Below are 19,438 nucleotides of genomic sequence, written 5' to 3'. Positions count from 1 at the left end.
ACACAACTTAATCTTAGAAGTGAGGAATACCATGGGCTTGATTTGGGTTTAGTATTGTCTAGTTCAATTGATTGAGTCATTTAAATTTTAATTTAAGTTAAAGCTAATTCTAAATGAGTATATAATCAGTAACTTTTGAAGTTATTAGATAATAATTATTAAATTATTATAAAAGTAAAATTAAATCAAATCAATACATTTAGACTTTTGAATACTATTTTAAAATTTTAAACTGACTTAAAATCTTATTAATGTCTATATTTTTTTTAAATGACATTTTAAGTTTATTTTTGTTTATAATTAATTGAACATTAAATACTTTAAAAAGTATTTATATAGGTTGATGAATCTAAATTTAAATTTGAAAAACCTCCGAGGTTTAGGCACCTTTTTAAATACCTTAAGATTTTAATATTAACAACGTATCCCCTTTTATATATATTGATTTTGGTATTGCCGACACCATTGTCATCTCAAAGCCAACATATTTTAGGGATGTGTTTGGTTAGGGTGTTAATAATTTTGATTATCGAAATAAAGTTATATTGTTTAACTCTATTTGATTTAGGTAATAGTTCACCATATCAGCAAATGTCGTTAAAACTCATAATGGGATTCCGTTGAAATGAGTGATTTTTGACGATTCCGAGGTTAACATCAAAATGTTTCCAAAATGATCATCGACTTGTTCTTCTCACGGAGGCAGACATCTAGGGGAAGGAGCGTCTAGGGCAAGGAAGGAGGAGATGACGAACTAGCGTTTAGGGTGTGGAAGGAGCAGATGATGAAGGACGGCGCAATCGACAGTTGTGAGAGAACAGCGACGATGACTGGCGATTTATGAGGCTCGATGACAGCGGGCGAAGTGGGTGTCTAGAGCGAGGAAGGAGCAGATGACGAAGGATGGCACGATTGACGGTTTATAAGGTGCGACGACAGTGAGCGAAGCGGGCTTCTAGGGCGAGGAAGGAGTGGACAACGAAAGCCAACACAACTTATAGTTGTGAGAGCACAACGATTTTTGAGGCGTGGTGACAGCGGGCGAAGTGGGCTTCTAGGATGAGGAAGGAGTGGACGGCACGGACAACAGTTGTGAGAGCACAGCAGGCGAAGGACAATTTTTGAGCACAGTAATGATGACGAGCGAAGGACGATGAAGGTGAAGACGATGGCATAGTGCAGTGTTAGGACACTCCAAGAGCTAGAGGGGTGATTAGCTCCAATTGCTTCATTTTGTTAATTTGTTGCAGTGGAAAAACTTGAAGCGATGCTAACGCCCAGATTTATTTAGTATCTACCTCCTTGAGATGATTAATTCAAAGATCCACACAGTGCACACACTCCACTATGAAAATCACTCATTCTCGGAAATAATTCGGAGGTAGAGAAACCTCATATAAGCTCACAGTAAGTAAAATACAGCAACAACAAGGAAATGAATACACAAATACAATGAGAACCTTATTTGCTTTCTTTTTGTGTGAAAATATAGATTCAGAAGTGTAGCAACACTTCGCCCTGAATCATCCAAGAACTAACAGTGAAGAGTGGGGAAGAAGAAGTAATTTGAATCATTGTGAAAACACCTTTTATCTACGATCTAGGATTTCCAATCGATTGACCTTACTCTTAATTGAACGTTGGATTTGTCCATTCAAACCTCACAACAACTCTTTTCTACTCCTTCCAATGGATTACCTAATCAATTACATAGCTTCAATCGATCACCTAATCAATTCAGAAGCTCATTGTTTGCTTACGAACTCTCCCAATCGATTACGCAGCTTCGATCAATCACCTAATAAATTCAAAAGCTCACTGTTTGCTCACGAACTCTCCTAATCGATTGGGGAAGATCTTGATCGATTACCTAATCGATCAAGACACTTTTTGTACTTTGCTTTATGAACCAATTTATTACCTGATCAATTGACTCCTCTAATCGATTACCTAATTAATTGGTAAGTAGTAAAATGTGTAGAGCTCTAAATGAGCTTCGTTTTGCATCTGAGATCACTTTATTCCGATGTTTGAGTCAAAAGTTATGGCCTTTGGAAGTTTGTTACATTAGAACTTTCTCGTTTCATACCAACTCCCTGTTGGACTTACGACCGCCAAATGCCCGGTCAACTTTTGCCCCACTTGGACTTTTTCTTTGCTAACTTTCCATTAGACTTCTGATCACCAAGTGCAGTCCTCCTTAACCCACTTAGATTTTTCCCTTGCCTAACCTCGGTTAGGACTTTACTTTGCCAACGTGTGATCCTCCTTGCCCCACTTAGACTTTCCTTTGCCTAACTATAGTTAGGATTTTATTTTTACCAACGTGTAGTCCTCCTTGACCCACTTGGACTTGTAGTTACCCCGAAGTAGTTTTGATGTGATCAACCGAATTAAGTTAGGTCTTGTGTGTGTTTGATGTCTTATGTCTAAGTGTGCAGGAATTTAGGAGTATAGAAAGTCGAGTAAAAGACGCAGCTAGCGAGAAGTATGGTACGGGAGAGAGTCGACGGGCTCGGTGCATCTGAGGGACAAGGTGTTGCTGAAAAGTAGGCTGGCAGACGAGAAGGAAACGTGCGGTGTTTCCAAGAGGCGAGAAGTCGGAGTGAAAACTTGCTCGAGGAGAAAGTTGGGAAATAGGTTCGGGTGAACCCTATTTTGGATGATTGAAATCACTCAAGCAAACGGTCAAATTCGACCAGCAAACTATAAATAGAGCTCTGGTCTCAGTAGTTTAGAATATCACTTGTACACAAATTTATTTTCTTTTCTATTCTACTACTTTGATTATGAGTTGTCAACTTTGTACGAGGCTATTCCGCTTGAAGGACAATGCTTGTAAGTTTTTCATAGTCTTGGATTAGCAATCCTCTGATTGCAAATCAAGTAAATTATGTGCCTCTTTCTTTCATCAATTAGTTTATTAATTTCTTTACATACATGTGTTTCTCTAACTTAGTTTCAAAAGAACGAGAAAGGTTGGATTTTATTTTTAGGATAATTCACCCCCTCTTGTTGGTCACACAGGTCCTACAAGACTTTCCTTTGACAAACTATAGTTAAGACTTTTCTTTGCCAATGTGTGGTGTTCATTGACCTACTTGGACTTTCCTTTGCCTAAACGTAATTAGAACTTTCTTTTGTCAACGTGCAATCCTCCTTGCCCCACTTGGATTTTCTTTTACCTAACGCAGTTATGATTTTTCTTTGCCAACGCACGACTCTCCTTAATTCACTTGAACTTTCCTTTACCTCATCGCAGTTAGGACTTTACCTTTGACTAACCTTGGAATTAGGACTTTGCCCTTACTTAACCTTCGAGTTAGGACTTTACCATGTCTAACCACCAGTTAGGATTTTCTAATCAAGTATCTGATATTCCATGACCTACTTGACTTCTCTTTCACATATTGTCAACTATCCAGTCAACCTTAACCTATTTGACCTCTTCTTCACATATTGTCCAAACATCGAAACTCAAGCTCGAATCCACTCGAGCTTAGTTAAATTGATCAATTTTGACTCAAGGACAATTGCACCAACAATATTCCAACATACTTAAATTTAGTTGACAAGTACAATGATAATTGAACTTTATTTTTTTTAATTTAAAATTTAGTTAATTGATTCATTCAACTTCTATTTCACCGGTAAATTATATTATTCTATTAAAATAATTGAATGAAAGGTAATATAGTAAATATTAAATTATATTATAAATCAAATAATATTAGATTATATTTTTTTCTCGTAATCTTTAGTATGCGATTACATGATAATCACATAACATCATGATTTTATGTGATAACTGGAATTAAACACATCGTTACTGTCATGGTTGTTCTAACTCTTGCAAGGAGGGGCATATCTTCGCTGTCCTGAGCTCTAATCCAGCTAAAAGATATTTTTTTTAATTATCTATTATAAAAAAATCACTATTAAATTTATTACATATTGATTTCTGTTGTAAAAAAGTTTTTGACTTGGTCCATTTCTTTCGCACCTAAAGTTCAATCCATCTCATTTTCTTGGGTCTGTCCCTACTTGCAAGGATTAGATTCTCGTTCCTTGAACGCTAATAATTACATTCATTGTAGCATCCAAAGTAGACACATCTTAGATCCAGGGTGCACCGACAAACTCTCGTTCCTTGAACACTAATAACTACATCTCTTGTAACATCCAAAGTAGACACATCCTAGATCCAAAGGATGCACCTACCGTCGTAGTTATTTACCCTACTCTAGAAGATGAGGTCCTATATCATTAGCAGAGAGTAAATTAAGAAATTGAAGTTAAAGAGTAATTTTTTTATCTTTGTCAGAGCACCTACCACTTACCATCGGACTCTGCCTTGGGAGGTTTAAGTCATTATTGTAATTAGATATGGAAATGGAGAGAGATATTTAATAGCGTTTGAAGCTACTCCACCAAACTATATATTTTTTGTTTACCAAATATCTTGATCTTGTAAGTTAATTAATTTTAAAGTAGACGGTTTAGTGCCACATTCCACCTACCAAATACTTGTAGCCTAGCGATCGAGCTCGCCAAATAGGATGAGTAAAAATTCAATTAAACCGACAAATGACTGAACTGATTGAATTTAAAAATCCAATTTGATTATTTTAGAATTTTGATTTTTATTTCTAACAAAATTGGTTATATTAGTTAATCAGTTTAATTTTAATTTTAAATTTTTTTATTTAGTTAAATTGAACAAATTAGAATAAAAATATTAATTAATAAATTCCTAAGTAAATGTACTTATAAATCTCTAACTAATCGGTAAATCATCCATAAATTTGGTTAATTCATTTAATTTAGTTTTTTATTCTCTCCGTATATCATAGCCATTTAGTTATGAATTTGTTGAACAAAATGTCCTCAACATAACTATAATAAAATTTTAAATTTCCTTAAAAGTACTTCTATCCTGCCATTCCTTCTTCATCTAAATATATTCTCTAACTAAAAATTGACCATTAGGATAGGATAATTTTCTTACAAAATATTCAAAGTGAGTTTGGCAGGCCATTAATCAATATTTATTTATCTCAAACTCAAACCTAAGCAATTAAAGGTCTGACTATGATGTATAAAAAGGCCGTCTCACCTTTTACCACCCGAAGTAACTCCAAAAGCGTGTCTAAATTGCTTCCTTCGGACATCCCAACCTTCGGAAGGGCAGCAATACATAGTAAAATGTGGCTTAGATACACAACAATTTCATTCTAGTGAATAAGAGTGACTTCCATGTCCAGTCAGCCTTAACAAATTCACTAGCCCATAGCATACTTTTGGGTCCAGCTTATTGCAGTAGCCTCGTACATGTTCCGATCAGTCTTGTACATGTGGGCAATCTCTGGGATCAACGGATCATCTAGGTTTGGATCTGTCAGGAGAGAACAGATGGATAGCAGCACCTGGAACAATCAATAAGCAATTGATATAAAGTCAGACAGTCTAAAGATTACGTATATAGCTGGAGCTGAAAATGAGCTATGCAGCTAGCCAGTGGCTCTGCGGTTAACTCAAGTAAGGCTCGTCCAAACTCTGCCACAACAGCTTAGCTACACAAATGAAGCTAAAAAGATATATAAGACTTTATTAAGCTCATGAACGAGCTCATTGGATCTTAATGACAGACTCATGGACAAGCTAATATAATGTTGTTAGATGTGCTAATTTATAAGCTCGTAAACAGAATGATTAACTAACATGTTCATTTATAATCTTGGTGATTGTGATAATTGATGAAGCTTTCACAGCCACAGGCTCATCGAATATGATTATGTAGCATTTTATTGATAGATTTTTAATTTAAAATTAGGTTCAAGAATGAAGCTTCAGCTTCAGCTGAATTCCTACATGATATCAACACAACTTCCAAATCGTTGCAGTGTAAATATTTTAACAATTCAACCTCAAATCCTGCTTAAAGCTTGATAAAGTACAAGTAAAATGTTTTTATGGGACAAGTTTGTCTTTGAGGTCAAGGGCTAAACAATATTTATTTTTATCTAGAGCAACATGTGACTATGAAAATTGTCAAAATAACCTTGGAAATGGTCAGTCCAGGAATCCATTGCTCCTTCAAAATGTCAAGGCAAATGGTACCGTTGCGGTTAATGTTTGGATGGAAGACCTTTGTCCTGAATTCAACCTGCATAAACAATAAATAAGGCATGATGCAAGTTTACTTTTTTAACATGGTGCAGATCAGTACAGTTAACTGTGCCAACAAGATTAGTGATGGAATGGAAGGAAGAGGAAAAGTAAAAGAACATCAAAAAGAAGATAAAGAAGAATACAAAGAGGAAGGACAAGAAAACTAATATGGTTCAGTCACTGTTAAGTTCATGAGTTCCATTGAGAATGGATCGAACAGCAGGTTGATCTTTGTTTGCTTTGAGCAGAGTGACATAGTGTGCGCATTCTCACGTGAGAATGAGAGTGAGGCATCCAAGTCCATGTATGATGCAATGTTACAAGCACTAGAAACGTAGGCCTCCTCAAACTCCACCCATGTGGTGGTTTTAGTTCTTTAAATAGTGTAATTTTGATGATAATTGGCTCTGACACAATGGTGTTAAATGAGGTAAAATGGAAATCCTTTGCTACTTGGGGCTAAATGAAGAAGTTGGTAAACTCCCAGCACAAAATGAAGCAAACCCTTATATCTCAAGGGGAGTCCTTTTTCCTTTGTTAGACAATTATTGAATACTCATTAATCGCTAGCTGTCAACTAGAAACTATAACATCAGCTACTCACCCCAAACAAGCTTAGAAAGGTCAGCTAGATACCCCTTTTAAAGTATAAATTTGCCAGTGCCATGTACATGTCAAATAAATCCCTTTTGATATGTTAACATAGTAACTCCGCCCATGATGACCGGTCATGGCCGGTCCCAAGCCCGGATAAAGGAGGAGGGTTGCGTTAGGTTGTCAGCCAGCGTTAAACTATGACAAATATTCAATGAATGAATCCATTAAACTATTGTGCTAATGCTAGGTTGTACCCCGGAAGGAACGCGTTGCAGGGTCCGACTGTAACATCTCGGCAAGGACCGCTACATCTCCAGAACTCGGGTGTAGTGATAAATATGCAAGAGTTCGCGTTACAGGGTCCGACTGTAACGTCTCAGCAAGGACCGCTACATCTCCATGAGAACTTGGGTGTAGTGTTAAATAGGCAAAAGTTCTCACACCATAGGTTAGATAAGAACAACTATGATACAAAAACTAATAATCTAAGATTTGGAACATGGAATATAGGAACTCTCACTGGTAAATCAATGGAGGTAGTAGATATGATGATTAGGAGAAAAATTAGTATTTTGTGTGTACAAGAGACAAAATGGATAGGCGAGAAGGCAAAGATGATAGAGAACTTGGGTTTTAAGTTATGGTACACTGGAAAGAGTAAAGCAAGAAATGGAGTGGGTATCATTGTAGATAATTTGTTAAACGATGAAGTTGTAGGAGTAGTTAGAAAAGGAGATAGAATTATAGCCCTTAAGATAATAGTGGCGAAAGAAACTATGAACATAATTAGCGTATATGCACCACAAGTAGGATTAGATGAAGCTACCAAATCAAGGTTTTGGGAGGACTTAGATGAAATATTACAAAATATTTCACCAAGTGAAATGATTTTAATAGAAGGTGATCTAAATGGGCATGTCGGAGTGAAAAATGAAGAATATGAGAGAGTACATGGGAGTTATGGGTTTGGAACGAGGAATGAGGAAGGGAAAACTATATTAGATTTCTTATATTAGCTAATACGTTTTTTAAGAAAAGAGAAGAACACTTAGTCACATTCAAAAGTAGGAATAATAAATCGCAAATTGACTTTCTTATGGTTAGGAAGAAGGATAGAAAGATTTGTAAAGATTGCAAAATCATCCCTGGAGAAAGCTTAACTACCCAACATAGGATAGTAGTGTTGGATATACGCCTCAAACATAGTATCAATAGAAAGAAAATATATACAATTCCTAGAATTAAGTGGTGGAAGTTAAAGGATGGAAAACAAAATATATTTAAGGAGAAGGTAGAAGTACAAACATTAGTTGAGATATACGATGCCTCTAATACAACATGGGATAAGATGATATCAAAGTTGAAAATAGTAGCTAAGAGTGTACTCGGTGAGTCAAAGGGACATGCACCATTAAGTAAAGAATCTTGGTGGAGGAATGAGAAAATATAAGAGAAAGTGAAGGAAAAATGAATAGCTTATAAGGAATTATATATTTGTAAGAACGAGAAAAACTTAAAAAAAATATACAATAGCCAAGAAAGAAGCTAAGAAAGTAGTGAGTGAAGCAAAAAATGAAACTTTTGAACGGTTATATCAAAAATTGGATACAAAAGAAGAGGAAAGAGATATTTATAGAATAGCTAAAGTGAGAGAAAGGAAAACAAGAGATCTTAGCCAAATAAAATATATTAAAGATGAATGTAATAGGGTATTAGTAAATGATGGAGAAATAAAAGAGCGGTGGAAGAGATATTTTCATCAACTTTTTAATGAAGGTTTAAGTGATCAACTTAACTTAGGTAATTTAATTAGGTCAAATGAGCATAGAAATTTTAATTTTTATCGTAGAATTCAAACTTCAGAAGTAAAACAAACTTAAATGAGATGCACAATGGAAAAGCCGTTGGACCAGATGATATTCCGATAGAGGTATGGAAGTATTTAGGGAAACAAGGTATTGAATGACTTACAAAATTATTTAACATGATATTGAAAACGAAAAGAATGTCTGATCAATGGAGGATAAGTACTCTAGTTCCCTTATATAAGAACAAGGGAGACATACAAAATTGTGCAAACTATAGGGCTATTAAACTAATGAGTCATACTATGAAACTTTGGGAAAAAGTAATAGAAAAAAGATTAAGGAAAGAGACCACAGTGACAGAAAATCAATTTGGGTTCATGCTTGGAAGGTCGACAATAGAAGTTATACATCTACTTAGACAATTAATTGAAAAATATCGGGAGCAAAAACAAAATCTACACATGGTATCATTGATTTAGAAAAAGCTTATGATAGAGTCCCAAGAGAAATTATATGGAGAATTTTAGAAAAAAGAGGTGTTAGCGTGACATATATTGAACTAATTAAGGATATGTATGAGGAAGTAACGACCAGAGTAAAGACTTCAGGCGTTGTAACTGAAGCATTTCCAATAAAGATAGGGTTACATCATGGATCAACCCTAAGTCCCTATCTTTTTACACTAATTATGGATGAACTCACTGTGAACATTCAAGACACAGTACCGTGGTGCATGTTGTTTGCAAATGATATTATTTTGATAAATGAGACACGTGAAGGAGTAAATGCTAAGCTAGAAACTTGGAGGAAAACACTAGAAGGGAAAGATTTTAAGCTTAGTAGATTAAAGATAGAATATATGAAATTTAAATTTAGCAATATTAGAAGTAATGAAACAATTGTTAAGATAGGAGAGGACGAGTTGCCCGGAACCGAGAGATTTAAATATTTAGGATCATTTTTACAAAATGATAGAGGGATTCAGAGAGACGTCTTACATAGAATACAAGCAGGATGGGTGAAATGGAGGGGAGCGTCGGGTGTTTTATGTGACTGTAAAGTACCTCTTAAATTTAAAGGTAAGTTCTATAAAATCGCTATTAGACCTGCTATGTTATATGGAGCTGAATGTTGGGCTATGACTCGAGCATAAGATGAGAGTTGCAGAGATGAGGATGTTAAGGTGGATGTGTGGACATACGAAGATGGACAAAATAAGGAATGAGAGCATTAGAGAGAAAGTCGGAGTTGCATCTATTGAGGACAAACTCCGAGAGACACGTTTAAGATGGTACGGACATGTACTTAGACGACCAATAAATGCTCCAGTTAGGCGATGTGAAACTATGATAAACATGCATATCAAACGAGGAAGAGGAAGACCAAAAAAGACTTGGTTAGCAACAATAAAACAAGATAAAATTTATTTAAATATAGATGATGATATAATAGGAGATAGAGCTTAATGGTGTAAAAGGATTCATACAGCCGACCCCACCTAGTGGGAAAAGGCTTGGTTGTTGTTGTTGTGTTGTTGTTGTTGATATGTTAACATAGTGACCTTCCTGTATACCTCATCATGAAACATGCTTGCTATGTCATACTATAATACTTAGTGAAATATTGGCAAATAAAGAAGGGTAGTTCAAACCTCCAATTGGAGTTTTTATTAGAAATTGTATCCTACAGACATAGAAGAATAAGACATGTAAATGAGGTAAAATAATGAATTAAAGCAGTTAGCAATTTTCTTAGGGTACCTTAGGTGGTTTAAAAGGATAGTCAGGAGGAAAGTGGATGGCCACAAGGAAAACACCCCCAGCATAAGGACTATCTGGAGGACCCATTATTGTTGCTTTCCAGTAAAACATTTCTTCCGCTACAGGACCTATCAAATTCCAGTAATCAAAGGTAGTGTAACGAATAAACAGCAGCATGCTAACAAATAACACAGATTTTTTCGTACAGATCCAAATTTAGTCACATAATATTTTTGTTAAAAATAATCAATTTAGCCCAAAGTTGTAACTGAAAATATGTTAAGCTTGCAGTTTACACAATACATCTATGGGTATAATTCACATGTTACCAATAATGAATTTAACCAATTATTGTTAGTTTCTGAAGTATTGTTAAGCTTACATGGAATATAAAAGCTTGAGGAAAGTTATCAAATATGAAATGATCCATTCATGTTTTACTTTTTGAAATTACTTTATTGTCCAGTTTCATCTTACAAGTCACAATTGATGCAAGTCATTTATTACCTGCTTGCTCAAATTGCCACTCTAAATCTAAACAGCACTTGTATGCATCAGCAGAAAAAGTGTTGAAAACAATAATGTCACATTTTGGATAACTACATAAACCAAACAGCCACCTGCACATAATAAGTTTCTTCCTTTAGTGTTGATGCAGCTATAAATGTTGGAAACCATTGGAAACAGGATACTGGCACCTTTCAAATAAAAATTTTTGATCTTTCAATACCACTATAAATAAAATTCAAGCCTCATTTGGTCTCTTGATACCACACTGTATACTTACGCCAAAATTGTGAAAAGACAAAAGGGTGCGTATCTAAAATTTTCATCAGTCAAGATGCATACTCTCATCTCTATCCATCAGCTTTGTTGACTTCATAACCTATTGAACCTAGATTCTAGTAAGGGTCTCTCTATTGATCTAAGATATTTATATTATCAGGCTCCAAATTGATTTATATTTTATTTAATAGTTCTTTCAGGATTTACAGCTTTGTCTGGATAGGCAAAGTGAAAGAATGTAGGTGAGCATAAAGTTGTTAAAGGAACAAACAAGGAGTAGAGAAGAAATTATTTCTTGCTAGAATGAACGAATTAATAGAAGAGAAGATCAGAATGTTCATTGTTTTTAGAATATCTTTCTAATAAGTATAACATCTTAAACAATTAATGCTCTCACATAATCCTATGTAGGTTTAATTGACCTGGTCCATCCCTGCCCCAAAGTCCAATGAGCAATGGGAATCCAACTAAACAATTCTACAAAAAAAAGGTGAAATCTGTGACCCTAACGGCCCCACTACGACTGTCCCACACAATTGGGAGGGAGTAAATCAAAAACCGAAGCAAGCCACTGCATGAGAGGATATTTCCGCTGGCTTTGCCGGGAATCGACCTTTGCTCAATTTTGCAAACCTACCATGTGGTGAATCCAACTAAACAAGAGATGCTCCATAGCGTAGATTTGAAATTTTTAGTAACAATTATAAGAATACCTCCTTCAAGATGATCCAAACATGATACGTTGACAAGTTATTCTTCAAACCCATGTCTAGATGACAATAATAATTTATAAGAAAATTAAAAACCTATAAAAAATGATTGAGTCAAATTAACCAACCCAATCAGTCAATAGGGGTAACCCAAATTTTTTGCAACCCAATAGGTGATAATGAATACTCAAGTTCTCTACCCAATCAAGTGACCCATTCATTAAATCCAAGTACAAGCGAGGAAAAGTTAAATTTAGCTTAGAATGTTGTCAAGAACATTTTTAGAATGCAGTATATACCCTACTTAGCCGACCCCACTTATAGGGATAAAGGCTTGATTGTTGTTCCTCCATGTCCTTTTGGTTTTGTGTCAAGGAATGGAATTGCCAACTGTGAGTTTGGAAGAAATTAATTCTCCTTCTTTCAATCCACTTTATCTCGATTTTGTTATTTACCTATCCAAAGTTATAATAAAGAGAAACTACACATTCCTTTTTCTACTCAAAAAACCAAGGGATAAAGTTTTTTTCCACTCTTTCCCTCCATTCTGTCAATTATTCTCCAATTCAAACAAACGCTAAAATTGTAGAAACATATGTTTTTGGCCTAGGGAGTTCAAGCACATGAATTGTGATGAGTGACTTAAAACATCATTTCCTAATCTCCTAGCAGTATATATCCCATTTGTATGTTCAAAGTTCCAAATTGAGTCAAAAAATGAAATAGAATTAATTATGTCATCATCAACAATCTCAAGTTGCATTTGTCCTTCCTTATTTGCTCATAACCAAATAAGGGGGGAAAGCCACGTTTAGCTCTTCCACTCCCTTCTTTCAATTAATCTCCTAATCTAATAGGTACTAGAAATATAGAACCATATGCTATTGGCAAGGGGGTCTAGGCACCTGAATGTCACGAGTGTCCTAGAAAATCATTCCTAATTTTCTGCATAAGTGTATACCTCATTTGTATGTTCAAACATCCAAATCAAGTCAAAAGATATCACGCTTAATATTCAAATTAATTAAATCATTAGATTCAACTTTTTAAACTATAGAATATACTACTAATTGTTTTCAAACATGTTCGTATTCTCTGATGCTATTTTCTTCCTCTCATTTTATATCTATTAGAGCCTATTAGAGCTACACCTAATTGTTCATGAGCATTAACACTTTTTTATTTTAGAAATTTGATCGATTTATCTTAACATTCTCATCTCTGCCACATTAATTTTTTTTTATTATGTTTATATTTTAACTTTTTATATAAGTACTTCTCTCACTGAATAAGCTTAGTGCGTTGTTTGACTAAAAGTGGTATATTAGTTTGTAAGTAGGTAATTTGGATGCAAATCATACATAGGAGGTTTTACTATTCTATTAGACAATATGTTTCATGGGTTAGTAAATTGAATTACTCTCCTTTGGTATGGCCTTGTTTCCATTTATCTTCCTCCTCTTTTGCCCTTATTATCCACACTTCTTTCAACTCTGCTCTTTCCTTCTTTCCTCTTTTTTTACCAACTCTTATATCAGTTGGGTACCTCAGAGTCCCAATTTTCAACCTTATGAAATATTATGGCTTCTTCCATAGACATCACTAATTCTATTATCAAATAAATAATTGCTTATTAAGATAGAATACACCGTCAATGAAAATTTTAACATGAAAACTTTGACCAAAAAGGTTGAAAATTATCAAAATACTATCAAGAAGAGAAAATAGAAAAATTCAAAGTATCATGTTCTGAAATTTGGGTATCAACCAAAATAAAAGATCAGCCAGCACAGATCTTGCATATCATGTTCTGAAAACTATGTTCTGTTCTCCATGAGGCATGAGCAGATGTACAGGCTGGCAGAGCAGCAGCCATGACTAGGAGGACAGCAGCAAGCATCAGCCATGGATTGGCATGGGCGGTGGGGACAAGGAATGGTAAACACAAGAGGGCCCTGGTGTGTTGCAGAAAGCATAGGTGGATCCTTGTTTATGGTGACAGTCACCCGAGGGTGATATCATCAATGATATTTTATAGATATTGATTATATCTTGAATCAGTAACAATTTTCTAAATTTCTTTATCGTGTTCAATTTTAAATGTGGATTGGTTCCTTCGATACTTCGTCTAACATTCAACTCGCATATTGACACACGACATTAAAAAAAAAAAAAAAAAAAAAAAAAATCAAAAACTCCTCTAGACAGAGCAGATGCAAATCTGTGAAAACTTCTATCCCCTCTACTAGAAAACGTGAAGAATGATAATAATGATTCTGATTTCCCATCAAATAGATCCTAAAATCATTACGAAAGTGTTCTAACTACAATTACCAGGAAACAACAAACACATAGTTAATATCGACAACATGAGATCTACTCATCCGAATCACGGAAACCGCTCCATCCCTCCCTAAAAGTTCAGATCCATGTCCCAAAAACTTGAAGGAACCAATTGCTGGGAAACATAAAAGAAGGCAGAATTTTTCCGACCCAGGCGAAGTTACCTGCGCTGTAGGAAGTGGAAGCATCCTTCTGGATATCCTTGAGCTCCTTCAAAATCCGTTTCGAGGCCATGAAGCAAGACCTAATTCTCCTACAAATTCAACCAGAATCGAAAGGAAACGAACGATAATCGAAGGAGAAGGACCGAAATCCCAACGAGGACCCGAGAGCGGAGGCCGCGTACCTTTATAGGGATTGCTGGTCGCCTCTACCTCACGCGGTTCGTCCACGGAACGGCGAAAGAGGAAGGGGAACCATTTCTTTGAGTAGCGACACGCATTTATGGCGCACAGCAAGTTCTTCTGCAAAGTAATTTCGTACAAGTGACAGTGTTGTATTAATGACGGCATCCACGAAAGTATTTTTAAGGTAATTTCATTCGTTTAAAATATTAACTTACATTTTAGAAGCACACTTTAACGAAGTCCTTTTTCTAAATACTTTTTAAAGTATATTTTTAACGTATATACTCCATCAACAAATGTGATGGGTGAACAAAAGATTAGTCAATTTAAAACTTTAGTTTCTTTTAAATATCAATTTATTTATTTATTTTAAAATCAGTTAAAACGATTAAATTAAAATGTTATCCATCAACTAATATAATAACAGTCATCCTTAATAATTAGAAAAATATTTAAATTAATTTGGTAACTGATTGAATTCATCAATTTTATTTCAGTTTGATTTATTTAATTTTAATGATAAAATTTAATCAGTTCAATTTGTAAAAAAAAAATTAATGTAAATTTATTTAATTCGGTCGAATTTAGTTTTAGTTTTAAACTAATTGTTCACTTCTAGGTCCTTAACTCCACTAATCGAACCAATTTTATGTCAGGTGCCAACAAAATAAAATTTATAAAGATCATATAGCATATTTTATTCACTTTAGACTAAGATTTAATTGATTGTTAAAATAAAAATAATATATAAATTCTCAACAATTTATTAAATTTTAACTAAATTATAGTTATTAAAATATACTAACGATTTTTAAAAATCGCACTAAAAGCCCTAAATTATTATAAAATACATAATTATTTTTAAGCGTGGGCCGAAAGTAGGGGAATAAAAAAATAATAATAAATTTAATTAGTTTATTGATTATTTTTGAGATGATCATTTTAATTTTAGAAAAAAAATTTATCGATCATCAGGATAAATCAGAAAGCGTGAGTGATAATTAACTCAGAAATCAACATCCTATATCCTCCATTTTTAAAAAAAAAAATTATGTAAATAAATCATAACGATAGATCGAACTACAAATACTTAAGAGACAACCTAAATAATCTATCGCAGCACCATAAAGGACCAGAGTTCTGGGAAAAAAGGACTGTGGGTTGAGAGTGTTTTAAGAGCAAAACCAGGGGCAAAAATAATAGAAAGGAAGAAATAGAGATAGGGTAATAGCCTTTTTTCCTTTTTGTCTCATAATCTCGTGTCAAGGATCTACTCTATACTTGTTCTCTTTGTCTTATATTCTCGTGTCAAGGATCTACTCCTCTACTTGTGAAAACAATGAAGCTTACAAACTGAAAGGCATGATCTAAGGCGCACAATGTAGACGATGGAGAATTTAATGATAAAGATTTATGGTCGATCAGGAAGTACAAGATGGCTCAAACTTTGGGCATTATATTTGTTGCCTTGGACAATGATTCATCTGCCTATAACAGAGAACACAAAAAATCATACCATTTTAACATGGAAAAAATTAATGAAGAAAATGGCTGTTTGTGGCTATTAGAGGAGTAGCTAAGTTATACTCTTGGGAACTTGATCAATATTCATCCAAGTAGCTGTACAAGGATTCATCAGTACATGATCTATTCCGCGAAAGCAAGCTCTTAAGGAATCCTCTCTTCTTTGTTGAATTTCTGAGCTTATGATCTGTCTGTTCGGCAGAAATGCTTGTTGGAAGTGACTTTTGAGACTCCAGAGTATACTGCGACTGCAAAGGAAAAGGAAAAAAAAAACATACAGCTGTAAAAATATAAATACAAAGTTTGGTTCGATTTAGTTCACTTTGAACTGAATGGACAAACCTAAGGAGAGAAGTATTAGTGTTACCTGCATGGATGAGTTGGGAATACTTGGTCTGTTTGAGACTGATTTTGCACGTATAAGTGGACTAGAAGCTCGAAGTGGTGAACTTGCTCTTCTTTCTATATTTCAAAGTACAAAATGTCCATCATATAGATTTCTGTTTGTACTAAGCCATTAAATTAGCTGCCAACTCCATAGAGAATACCTTTAGAAATGATCTTCTCTTCGTGTGGCAAAGGTGGAGTTGAACATATTCTAGGTGGGGGCAACATGCTTTCTCTTACGGGAGGAGGGGGTGAAGGAGATGTTGAACGAGAATTCCTGCAAAGATAAATATTTATCATGACCAATCTGGATTCTGATTCAAGAATTCAGCATTATTATTTGGAGAGTGACATACCTCATTGGAGATAGCTTACGCCTAGCTGCTGATCAAGCACCGCACACTATGTTATTATAGAATTTTTTACCTTCTAGTCCATATATTACTAGTACAATATAAGGATGTAAGGATGATTTTACCAGTCTGGTGATATTGTACTGTGTTGCTCTCGTTAGCTGAATAGAATCCTTCAAATTTCAGGATGGGTTGTGTGTCAGAATCAACCATGGATTCACCTAACGTTGCAAGAAGGCAAAATTAAGTAATATTAAGATATTGAATGAAGCGACAGCCAGAAACCTGGTGGAGAGATATGTGGGATGCAGAAAATGATGCGTTATATAGATAGGATCAAGATTGGTAATTTGCCTGGCAGAATGTAGTGTTTGTGATGCTTTGGGGGTCTAATCAAAAGAGACTGTTGAGAAAGTCCTTCTTGGTCAATACATGCTTGCCATGTACAAAGTCTCTGAAATTAGGGTACTGATCAGATGTTGCATAACTAATGAGCACAATGCACAAAAATAGTTGAATAAACTATACCTGCTCCATACAAGATAATTCTGACTCTGCTAGAAAGATCTCATCAGCCTCTTCATTGAGAAGATTATTGACCTGGTATGACACTGAACCTAAATGATCTACTGCATTAACAATGGCCTCAATAGCATATTCTTTCAATGCTCTCATCACTCTGCACGAGACAAAGCTCCAAGTTATGAGAATGTCTAACATATGTATCTCATTCACCTAAACTAAGAATGGCATTAGGTAGATTCAAACATACGTTTCTTTCCGGTCATCATTAATGTAAGATAATTCAAAATACTCAGCTGCTGAGTTTAACTGCAAGCTCATGGTCCTCAAGCCCTGATGAAGAAACAAAGGTAATTTATATTTATACAGTATATCAGAGGTGCCTAGCATATTAAGTCTCACACCGTGAAAAGCTTACTCCAGCTATTGAGGAAGAAAAGAATTACCAAAACAGAATTGTATGATTAACCTCCTAGTTTGATCAGCTTGCCCTAATTATCTACAAAATCCTTTACCTAATATATGATCAAATTATGAAAACCAATATTACAATGAGAGTGTTTATATTTCATTAGACTACTAAAATCTACAAACAATTGATCTGTTTGGAGAGGGTCTAATTCATAATATGTATAATCTAACGAACTCCCTCGCGATCAAGCTAAGCCAAGCTTCAAAATCAATATGACAATCAAAGAGGAGTGGAGAATGACCAGAAGAAATATCAGATAGAACACTTGAGCCTATGACCTAATTTCTTGTATTATATTAAAATTTATATGAACTATAATTTAACCCAAACTCTTAAGTTTCATGACATATTTATGAGCTCAAAAGGCAAGATATAATCTAAGCAAGACTGTAAAACATTCCTTGTCTTGCTATTCCAGTGAGATTTGTGTAATAATTCACCGGAGTTTAATTAGATTTATTGCTCGCATAGTGATATACTGTGAATGTGCACTTAGGAGAATGGAACTATATACAAAGAAACATGATTAAAATTCCAAAATTGATATACTGTGAATGTGCTCTTAGAAGAATGGAACTATATACAAAGAAACATCATAAAAATTCCAAAATTTTTTTTTGTAGGTGACAAAGATGTCATAATCGATCTACATGTGCATAAGGAGAACAAAATATTCCTAACATCAATAACATAAATTGAAGCGACAATTAGGAAACAGAAACCCAAATACCAAATTATCTACAATAACACTCGCTTTAAAGATCTACTTGAATTAGACCAAAATCCGGAAGGTGAGAACTAGGGAACTTCCTGCAAGCGCGAAAACCTATGCATTATGCTGCCCTGCCTCTGTACCCATAGAAGAAATAGAAGGGATAGACAACAACAAAATGGGGATGCGGAGCCGAGGGTATTCGAGCAAGCACCTTGAGGCCATCTGAAAAGAGCAGGCTTTGCTGGTGGGGGAGGTCATCCACGCACGAGGCCTCCTGATAATCGCCGGATAAAGAAGATCCAGAAGGTGACGAAGGATGCATGACAAAAGGCCTCGATTTGCCCTCGCACTGCTACTGAAAACCAGAGGAAGAAAAACACATGGGCAAATTCCCATCGCCATCTGGTTTCCCAGTCTCTAGAAGCACACGCAAGAAGAAAAACTCGGGAAGCAAAGAAATCCGGGGCAATACCTTGTAGTGCTGTCATCAACCAAAACTGAGGACCATGCCTGATGACGCTCCACTAGGAGAAGACGATGGATGCCCGTCACGAGCAGCAGACTTCGGTTCTTCCTTGTGAGCTGCTGAGGGAAGCAGGTCGAGCGCAGAGACAAATGAGGGAGGGCGCTGCTTTTTTTGTTTTTTGTCTTCTCTATTAGAATTTGTTTTCATTTTACTCTCTACTTTTTTAACTGTTTTTTCTAAATACCTCTCTATTTTTTTTATTATTTACGATTCACTCCTACTTTTAACCTTTCTTCTTTAATGTCTCTACAATTTTAATAAAATAATAGAAGTAGAAAGAAATAATTCTCTAGTTTATTAATTGTTTCAGTCTTACAGACGAGAAAATCAAAAGGACACTTCTACTTCTACTTTTTAAAATTACTAAAGGATGTCCTTATATATATATATTATTAAAAAGTTATTATAAATGTGAAT

The 19,438-nt window shown here is 35.0% G+C and overlaps 2 protein-coding genes across 4 annotated transcripts; both read right to left on the bottom strand.

Moving 5' to 3' along the window:
• Positions 1–5,025: 5,025 nt before the first annotated feature.
• LOC121985212 (ubiquitin-conjugating enzyme E2 10-like) lies at positions 5,026–14,661 on the bottom strand. 2 transcript variants are annotated; one of them, XM_042538518.1, is made up of 5 exons: positions 14,522–14,661; positions 14,340–14,428; positions 10,337–10,464; positions 6,062–6,166; positions 5,026–5,426 (listed from the first exon to the last, which is right to left on the bottom strand). In XM_042538518.1, exons 2-5 carry the CDS (start codon positions 14,407–14,409, stop codon positions 5,283–5,285), a joined length of 447 nt encoding a protein of 148 aa, XP_042394452.1. In that variant the 5' UTR covers positions 14,410–14,428; positions 14,522–14,661; the 3' UTR covers positions 5,026–5,282. The 2 variants fall into 2 exon arrangements, with proteins under 2 accessions (XP_042394452.1, XP_042394453.1); XM_042538519.1 differs by having other exon boundaries at positions 14,340–14,419; positions 14,522–14,595.
• A 1,297-nt stretch (positions 14,662–15,958) lies between these two features.
• On the bottom strand, positions 15,959–19,118 carry LOC121987695 (probable protein ABIL3). Of its 2 annotated transcripts, none has more exons than XM_042541429.1 (10): positions 18,968–19,118; positions 18,707–18,850; positions 17,559–17,641; positions 17,315–17,465; positions 17,141–17,240; positions 16,912–17,007; positions 16,790–16,817; positions 16,595–16,710; positions 16,414–16,508; positions 15,959–16,294 (listed from the first exon to the last, which is right to left on the bottom strand). In XM_042541429.1, exons 2-10 carry the CDS (start codon positions 18,815–18,817, stop codon positions 16,124–16,126), a joined length of 951 nt encoding a protein of 316 aa, XP_042397363.1. In that variant the 5' UTR covers positions 18,818–18,850; positions 18,968–19,118; the 3' UTR covers positions 15,959–16,123. The 2 variants fall into 2 exon arrangements, with proteins under 2 accessions (XP_042397363.1, XP_042397364.1); XM_042541430.1 differs by having other exon boundaries at positions 16,790–16,814.
• Between the last annotated feature and the right edge of the window lie 320 nt (positions 19,119–19,438).

This window comes from Zingiber officinale, chromosome 5B (genome assembly GCF_018446385.1).
Source record: "Zingiber officinale cultivar Zhangliang chromosome 5B, Zo_v1.1, whole genome shotgun sequence".
In the NCBI taxonomy this organism is placed as follows: Eukaryota; Viridiplantae; Streptophyta; class Magnoliopsida; order Zingiberales; family Zingiberaceae; genus Zingiber; species Zingiber officinale.
This window is presented reverse-complemented; position numbering and strand designations above follow the sequence as displayed.